This window comes from Ruditapes philippinarum, unplaced genomic scaffold, assembly GCF_026571515.1.
Source record: "Ruditapes philippinarum isolate M1 unplaced genomic scaffold, ASM2657151v2 ctg10307_1_1_1_1, whole genome shotgun sequence".
Classification (NCBI taxonomy): domain Eukaryota; kingdom Metazoa; phylum Mollusca; class Bivalvia; order Venerida; family Veneridae; genus Ruditapes; species Ruditapes philippinarum.
In genome coordinates, this window is record NW_026854610.1 from 47212 (window position 1) to 56969 (window position 9758).

The following is a 9758-nucleotide window of genomic DNA, read 5'->3' on the forward strand; positions in this document are numbered from 1 at the left end:
TTCCATGTTTTTATGTACTGATCATGACTGTATTCTTTCTTTAAATGCTAATGGAAACCATTTTCTATTTATGTCATGATAGAGAATTTAGATTGTTTAACTAACAAAATTCGGTATTGATATTTGTTTTAACATATATCAGAAATAGAAATTAAGACTTGATATTGTCTTTTGAAATATATATAATAAAGATAACCAACTATTTTCTATCCTATATTGAGTTATTCCTGATAGCATTGGTACTTTTTTCAATAATCTTACAAAGTTTGATAAGTTCATTTTTTTCTCACTATTTAAAAGCTCATAAAATTTCACTGTGTTTGGATTTTCATAAAAATATGACTTGATGAATCGTTTTCTTTGTTAAGAAAGGGCAATACATTTAAGAACATAGTGGTATTAGTCACCAATATCATTGTCATTACACAACTGACATTTCCTGTCATTTAAAGGAACACCACTCCATAGGTAGTATATGATTTCGTGTTCTAAAAGATGTCAATATTTTACAAACATAATTTTGTATAAGTTGAAAATATTTATTAATTTCGAAATTTCTCTTTATAAGTTTATAATTGATACTGCCAGTAGACCTTGACACACTGTCATTCCATGTTTGTATGTACTGATCGTGTATTCTTTCTTTAAATGCTAATGAAAACCATTTTCTATTTATGTCATGATAGAGAATTTAGATTGTTTAACTAACAAAATTCGGTATTGATATTTGTTTTAACATATATCAGAAATAGAAATTAAGACTTGATATTGTCTTTTGTAATATATTTAATAAAGATAACCAACTATTTTCTATCCTATATTGAGTTATTCTTAATAGCATTGGTATTTTTTTTTTCAATAAACTTACAAAGTTTGATAAGTTCATTTTTATTTTCACTATTTAAAAGCTCATAAAATTTCACTGTGTTTGGATTTTCATAAAAATATGACTTGATGAATCGTTTTCTTTGTTAAGAAAGGGCAATACATTTAAGAACATAGTGGTATTTGTCACCAATGTCATTGTCAATACACAACTGACATTTCCTGTCATTTAAAGGAACATCACTCCATCTCCTGTTTCAATAGGTAGTATATGATTTCTTATTCTAAAAGATGTTAATATTTTACAAACATAATCTTGTATAAGTTGAAAATATTTATTAATTTCGAAATTTCCTTTATACGTTTATAATTGATACTGCCTGTAGACCTTGACACACTACATTATCATGTATCATTCCACGTTTGTATGTTCTGATCATGTATTCTTTGTTTAAATGCTAATGAAAACCATTTTCTATTTATGTCAGATTGATTTTCCCAAATATTCCCAAATCCATGTTTAAAAATAAGACTTTTTCTATGTTTAAACCATTTGGAATTTAAAGTCCCTTTATTCTGCTTACCATTGATTATGAGATATAAATTATTTGACAATTTATTTGCTATTTGGGTCAGTAACTTTACTCCAGAAAGAGATAATTATTGTATCAATATCTGTTTGTATTGGTTTAATTCCTAATTCGCCGTATATAATATGAGATGGAGTAGATTTTTAAAGATTAAGAATAAGTTTCATAAATTTAAGTTATGTTCTTAAAATTATTTCATTGTTTCCAAAGCCTCAAACCTCACAGCCATAGAGTAGTATTGGTTATATAGTTTTATTAAATACATCTATCTGTAAATCAAATGACAATTTTAGAGCTCTTATCTTCCTAAAGAGAAAAAAACATTGCTTTTTTAGCTTATTCTGCTATATGCTTTTTGGCTTTAATGAAACTTTTTGTTTTTGGTAGATAGACACCTAAATATTTATATTGATCAGTGTTTTCAAGATTTGCTTCTGTGAATTTAAAGTTGTTTTGATCAATTTTATTCCTTGATCAAAATACAACTACCTTTGTTTTACTGGTGTTTACTGTAAATTTCCATTGATCACAATATTGTTCAAAGAGATTTAATGAGTTTTGTAGGTCATCACTACTTTCTCTAAGTAATATGGTATCATCTGCATATAATACTATAAAAAGCTTAAAACTTTTTCCAATTTCATTGGTTCTAACAGTGCAAGTTACGCAATTTCCGAAGCTTAAAAAGTTTTCCAAATCATTCAAGTATATTAAAACAAAAGAGGAGATAAGTTTTCGCCTTGCCTAACACCTGCCATACATTAAAAGAAGTTTGATAAAGCTTCATGTGTCTTAATTCTTGATTTTATATATTGATAAACATATTTTTTATAAGATTGAAAAAAATCCATTAATATTATAGTTAAGCAGACCCTCTCTCCATACAGTATCAAACGTCTGTTTGAAATCAATAAACATAAATACAAAAACGTTTTTTTAACTTGCACTTAGTATATCTACCAGGCATTGTAAAACAAACCAAGTTGTCAATAGTTGAATGATTTTTTCTGAAACCTGCTTGACAGTTATTGATAAGATCTGCTTATTAGAATAAGCTGCTTATTAGAATAAGAAACTTATTGGAATGTTTTATCAAATTTATTTCGAGACAAATATCGCATAAAGGTAAGTTTATAGACTGGTTAGTAACATTACACCTACTTAAGTCACAATCATGTTTCGTCAAATTACATTTTTTCTGGTTTGTATCTCTAGGGCACTGTTTCGAAAGTGATTCAATAGAGCTAAATAATTACATTTTATACAGCATCATGCTGGAATAATGTTTAAAATTTAAAAACTAAAGACATTATAAGTAACATTTTGCTAAAAATTTCTAACTGGTATGTTATAAATTAATTTGAGTCAGTTTGTAATGATTTACGATGCCGGAAAAACTAAACCTGAATCAAACCGGAAGCGTCTAGTTCAGCAGGTGAACAATCAGTCGAACCTGTGTGATGTTACAGTGAAAATGGGATTATGGGTATGTTCTTTTTTATTAATGTATTACTAAAGTCGTATAGGACCGGACGGTAATAAAGTATCATTGGTCACTATACAAATAAATCTATTTGATACGGTATCACACATGACTCTAATTTACTTTCATAATTATTTACAAGTGATTAATTTGATTGTTTGTGAACATATTTGATACATGAGTCTGAATAAATGTTTCCTTTGCTTTACTACACAAAAGAGCAAGTTCCTTACTCCTTAAGCATATTAGTGCGTAATTATACATATATATCTTTCGTTATAATTTCTTGATCTAAAAACGAAATGCATTAGTACGTTATTTGAAAAAATGTGTACGTAACAAAACACACATACAACAACAATAACAGAGAGAAACAAAGAAAAATAAAGAAAGAAAGAAAAAGAAAGAAAGAGTAAAAAAGAAAAAAAGAAAGAAAGAATATACATTGGGCTAAGTGATCATTTTGTGATAATAAACAAAGTACATCATTCACATTATATATCTTATGTTGTGTCTTTCGTATTACTAAGTATTACAAAATATATGATGTAGGTATTGTAAAATTCATTTTTAGAAAATGTTAATCTGATGTAAACTAACCAAGCTATATAAAATACCGATTAACGAGTATTGGTAGAGATAAAGTCGAATCTGAATAATATAAAATTGATAAAATGTACATACAGGTGTACTGTTAACTATTGCAAAAGGATGGGAAAACAATTTCAACAAATTAAGAGCAATCTTTAAGCTTGTTCTTTTTTAAATTTATTAACAAGTTAACATCTTTAAACATCTTTCGGGTTTGGGATTCGAAAATCGTGAAATATCCGTTTTAGTTAAACGCAGGAATTAAGGTTATACCGTTACAAATTTTATCACCAAATTATATCTATAAAATCACTTGATATTTGACATTACTTGTATGACCTATATTTCTTAGTTATTTACTTTCATAACTTGATTTGAAGAAATAAACGAATGAAGGGACACCTTCAACAAATATATTTGAGCCGCGTCATGACAAAACCAACATAATGGGTTTGCGACCAGTATGGATCCAGACCAGCCTGCGCCTTTGCGTAGTCTGATTAGGATCCATGCTGTTCGCTATCATTTTCTCTACTTGTAATAGGGTTTGTAAGCGAACAGCATGGATCCTGACCAGACTGCGCGGATGCGCAGGCTTGTCTGGATCCATGCTGGTCGCAAACCCATTATGTTGGTTTTGTCATGACGCGGCTCATTTATTGTTTATGCGGTCAGTAGTTGATATCAATTTATCAATATTATTCTTACATAATCTTACTTCAACCGTTTTTTTTTGTATATTTTTACAGGAGAAGAAGTTCCATCGATGTATTCTTGTAATAAGTCCCTTCTTTGACCATGTTCTCAACGACAATTTCCTGGAAAGGCAGACAGGTAGTTTGTTTGTTCTGGCTTCACATTAAACAGAAACCAAATTGATAGATCAACAACATTTTTAATTTTGCCGTTTTGGGCTTTCTTTAGGGAGTCATATTTTTTCTTTTTGTTTCGCCACATCAGCATGGTTTGTGCCGTGTTCAGGCTGTAAAAAGTCGCCCGGTATTGTCAATCAGATATGTTATATTTCCTATCCTTAAAGATCGTTCAGCACGGCATTGCTTTTGTGTTTGTGGAATTGTTCGTATTTTCTAGTTAGGTGGTTCCAATATTCCTTCTTGAATAATGTTGTATCCTCCTTAGGATATTTTGCCTGCTTTTTAACTTTGTCTTTTGACGTCTTCTCCGTGATATGCAGGCTTCATAACGTCTGATCCCGTTTCAAAGTTTCCATTCTGTTTAGTTCCACCAATTGTCTTCTCGTTAAGGCACACACTTTCTATTACTTGGGAACCATACGCCGCTTTTAACGGAAACGGACGGATGTGTCACATTGAAGATTTTATTACTTTGGGACCATACGCCGCTTTTCATGGAATGACACTACTGTGTCACATTGAAGGTTCCATGATAACCGCCGTAAAAACACATCTGCAGATGTTTTTTAATTCAAAATTTTACAATTACATGTTTAAAAGTTGAATTCTGCTTTAACCGGTGCTAGCGGGCGAGGACAGTCACTTTCACTTATCGGCCATGAACAGGCTCAATCAAAACGAGCCTGCAACATTTTCAAATTTGTCGTTTTGGGCTTTCTGTTTTCTCTCTTGATAAAATTGGAGTTGAAAACACTACACATCCTAAGATTAGGTAAAATTTAAATATATCAAGTATGTTTAAATTGAGATTTTGCAGAGCACATTGATGTAGAACTGAGCTACGATTCGTATTTTAATAAGTTTTGCAACAATAAGTTTTGTTTTAATTTTTGTTTACAGGTATAATTGAAATAGCAATGGGAACACCTGCAACACTTGAGACAACTATCATGTTCCTGTATGGTAAGAAGCCCAAATTGAATGATGAAAATATCGAAAATATACTTCACATGGCTGAGTTTCTTCTTATTCCAAACTTAAAGTCTGCCTGCATAGCCTGGTTGAAAACTGTTTCTGTTACTCGAGAAAACTGCATGAAATTCTTACAGCTGTCAAGCATTTACGATTTTGAATTACCGAGGTGTACAACATACATTGAAGAGCATCTGCCAGAAATGCTTCTGTTGCCACAAATGATAAACCTGACAAAAGATTCCATTCTCTTGCTGTTTTCAGATACACGGCTATCATACGTGCAAATGGACGACAGGCTACTGTTTTTACTTAAATGGTTAGATGCAAATCCAAATACTAGGAAGGCTCATATGAAGGAATTACTGTCAAACATAGATTTCCATTCGATTTCCAATCAATGCTTGCAAGAAGCGTTGAATAATTCAGATGTTGCTTGCCATATACAATCAGAATGTATGACGACTGTTGGATCGAATGATCGACGAGTTCTCATTATGAAAGAAGGTAACTACGGGGATTCATTCTGGTGTTTAGATTTGGAAAGAGATCAGTGGTTTCGAGTCAAATCAAATTCATTGAAAGAAGACAGATCGGGTGGCACTGTTGAAATATCTGGAACATTTACGAAAACCACTGGATCACTAGTCTGTTCCGTAAGAAGCTATCCAGAGACGAGTTTTATGCTGCTTGACCTACCGAAGGATGCATGCACAAAAATGAATTTTACGGCAAACGAAGATGATTTTAGCATTAAACAGCCTGAAAATATAAAGGTTTATGGACACGTATGTATTGTTTCGGTAAACAAAGAAATAAAAAAAATGCAAAATTTATATGAAGATTCCAGTTTCGGCGATATCCACCAAAGGTTACGTATAATGTCTTTGTTGGGACTGGCATCATACGATCAGTTAGTTGCACAACATATGATAGACAACAGATTATCAACCTCTCGTTATATTGCTATTTCAACGCTGTATATTGGGCATATCGGTGATAGCAATGTAGACATGTTACCACTTTTCTCTATCAAAGACGACGAAATACGTAAATTCGCCATAAGTGAAAGCGCTATTGCATTCATCTTAAAGTCACAAAAATATGTGTCACTTTATGATGTAAATGAAGGGCATTTGGAAAGAAAAAAAACAAACGACCAGCTACAACGATGAAATTGCTCCGATTAAAGATGGATTTGTAATCTACGATAATAAGAGATGCATAACATTTACACGAATGCAGGGCGCGTGTCTTTCCAACAAATATCTGGTAGAAGAAATTCCATTCGAAAATAAAGATGTTCAACAAATTAAATATTTCATATGCAGTCAGATAATATATCGATATTATCGAAAAGACTACGGAGAAAAATTTATATTAGAATGTACACCATTTCAAACATTAGTCTCTCGGGAAACTGATGAATCTATAGCATGGAAACAGTTGACACTGCCAAAGGAAAAAGCGTTATGTTCACTTGACACTATTAAAGAAAAATGTTTTGAAATATCTCTTCCAAAATCTATACTCCGTTGTCACGTCGAATGCCCACATTGCAATATGACATCAACAGAAGCTTATAGTAGGTATACATACCAACAGGATTTTGATGATTACTACAATGACGACTCATCGTCGGATGACGATTGTTACGTCCCATCGTACTATGATTCAGACTACGACTATTACTATGATTCAGACTAAAGATGTATGTAGGAACTGCCATAGCAAACGTTAGAAGCGATGTTATAATGTTATCAGCATCTGCATTTGTTAAACTTAATTAATTGTGATGTGCATTTCAAGATTTCCTGAATGAAAAGATAAGCACAGTGCTGATGATATTGAAATTAACGTTTCTATGAATCGCGTTGATTAACAAGTTCAGACTAAAAAAACAATTAAAGGAGAGAAAATATCAATTTAGAATATTAATTATATCGTGAAGCGTTATCAAGTAAATGCAAAAAATATATTGTTTAATATTATATTTATATTATGTAACATTGAGAGTACAACGGAATTATAATATTTAAACAAGAATATTTATCTACTGATATTAAATTATATTGAAACGGTCATGAACATTTCTTTTCCATAACAGACATACATTTTTGTAGCTTAAGGAACAATTCAATCTTGTATGGTATTCATATTTATTTCAAGCATAGCTATATTTTAATAAATGTGTTAAACGATGAGGTACGCTCCTTGTTAACGCAGAGAACATTTTTGTCCACGTTTTTCGAAAACACATACGCTCTTATCAGTTTGATTTCGTTTTTGTACATTACCGTAGTTAACTCTGTTCATATTTACATAAAAGATATTTAGAGATATGACAAGATTGTGTTTATCATACACAATATTTTATTTACTTATTAAAAACAATAAATGACAAGTTTTGTATTCAATTACAGTAGCGGATAAATTACATTCATAAATCAGTTTAATAATCGCAATTAATTCGAAAGATAGTGAAATGGTTGATATCATTAACGATTGGCCAGATATGTCTTATTCTACAGCAAAGCAAACGTAACAAAAAATGAACATATTTACATTACTGCTTTCTGTAATGGATTATGATTATTCGAATATTGTTTGGCGATACTGACCTGAGACATTTGAATATACAATTAACCCTTGTCGGTAATAATCTGATTCCGAAGTAAGTAATACGGACTTTAAAGTAAAGCATGGCGGAAAACTTGGTTTCATTGAACGCCGCCCTACCTTGTTGATCTTGTTAATACTTTATGTATATCCTAAAATTTCCTAACACTAAGTGGCACTGTGTTAACACTTTAAGTATCAATGAAACGTTTGTTCGTTCTTTTTACTCTTTTTGTTTGTTTATTTTATGATAACTGACTATTATGGTGTTCTTTTTTGCGTGACAATCACCCATTTTATAACTTAACATATTGACACTATGAAAAATATGCATGTATATAATTAGGTTATGAATATTTGAGAAAAAAAAGATATTGAAACAAATGATCTATCAACTAATGCTACAAATTAAAAGAAATAAAAAAAATAAAAATAGATAGTTTGTCAAAGATTCGAACTAACAATTTTGCGATTGCTATGCCATCATACTATTCACTAGGCCATCGGGTCGTATTTATGAATTAAAGTATTGAAGAATAGACCATCATTAAAAATCAATTAAGTAAATCGTCATGGTTTATGACAACTAACGAAAAAGCTTCCGTACATTAGTCTCAAATCAATATTGCCAAACAATGCCATAGTTCTCATATACGATTTAACGCAATGACTTACTTAACAAATAAAACATGGCCATGATGGCAATATGCAAGTTTACGGACTGATTGGTCAGACTGAGGAAGGTATATGGCCCGAAGCGCAGATGAGGGACCTGACCAAGTATTAATTTTATAGTATTGAGGAAGTTATTTAGGTATTTCTTACTGCAAATTCAACCGTAAACCTGATATGTACATGCAAACGAATAATATATTAATAGTTTAAAAGAAAAGATACAAAATGTTTATTTTTGATAACAAAACGATATACAAGAGTAATTTTCCATATCTATCCGAAAATATATACAATATTTCCAGTAGTTTTCTTACTGTACCACAATAAACCGACTGTGCGCACACATTTTGGTGTGTTTTTCTGTAGCGACGGGGACCTCCTCATTACAGCACATTCTTATTCAATTTTGATGAAATATCAAGTTTTGTGTTTGTATGTTAATCATATGTAAGTCACAGTTAATTAAAACAACAGTGTTACTTAATATGTTAAACTATGATATAGTTAATTTAAATATTCTTTTCTCACAAAGTTTAATTATTAAAATTAGATAAGTTATTGCACAGAAACTTCTGAAAATTCTATCAAATATTCAATAGTAACGATAATATTCGTTTTGTTTATTCCATTCATTTAGTAAAGGTTTTATCATTTAATAATATGTTTTTTTTTCTATTTTTTAATAACATATTTATGATGTGATTGCGATGTTCCTTTTACGTTGACATTTTTTATAAAGTCTCAAATGAGTTTTCTTCTTATATCGTTGCATCTTTAGACACTGAAAAGAAACAAATGAGTAAATGTAATGATGTGTAAAAAGATAGACATATAAGATAGGTAAAGAAAGATGAAAGTCAATTTCGATAAATATGCTGTATTTCTACAATATTTCGCAGGATGACGTTTTCGTGGCAATCATAGTGACTGTGAATTTCGCGAATATTAAGTCGCTGGGGTAAAGAGAATATATATTACTTATATTTCAATTAGGTCTCTGTATTTGTTCACTTTATACATGCAAGACAAGACAGTATCAATTAAGTATAGGCTAAAGTTATGAATTATTTATCATAGTACTTCTTTATGACATGATGATAAGCTAAGGTACACATGTTCGCGGATTTG

General features: G+C 30.8%; 1 protein-coding gene across 5 annotated transcripts in view; it reads left to right on the forward strand.

The window, feature by feature from the left end:
- Nucleotides 1-7418, forward strand: part of LOC132740582 (ring canal kelch homolog) — a 41504-nt gene extending 34086 nt beyond the window's left edge. For 4 of the 5 annotated variants that reach the window (XM_060728513.1, XM_060728512.1, XM_060728511.1 and 1 more), the window contains one exon: nucleotides 5265-7418. In XM_060728513.1, coding sequence (XP_060584496.1) covers nucleotides 5282-6511 — 1230 coding nt within the window. In that variant the 5' untranslated portion in view covers nucleotides 5265-5281 and the 3' untranslated portion in view covers nucleotides 6512-7418. Of the gene's footprint in view, nucleotides 1-482; nucleotides 2902-4238; nucleotides 4324-5264 lie in introns of those variants that run through there. The other variant, XM_060728509.1, reaches the window with a different exon arrangement.
- The last annotated feature ends 2340 nt before the right edge of the window (nucleotides 7419-9758 follow it).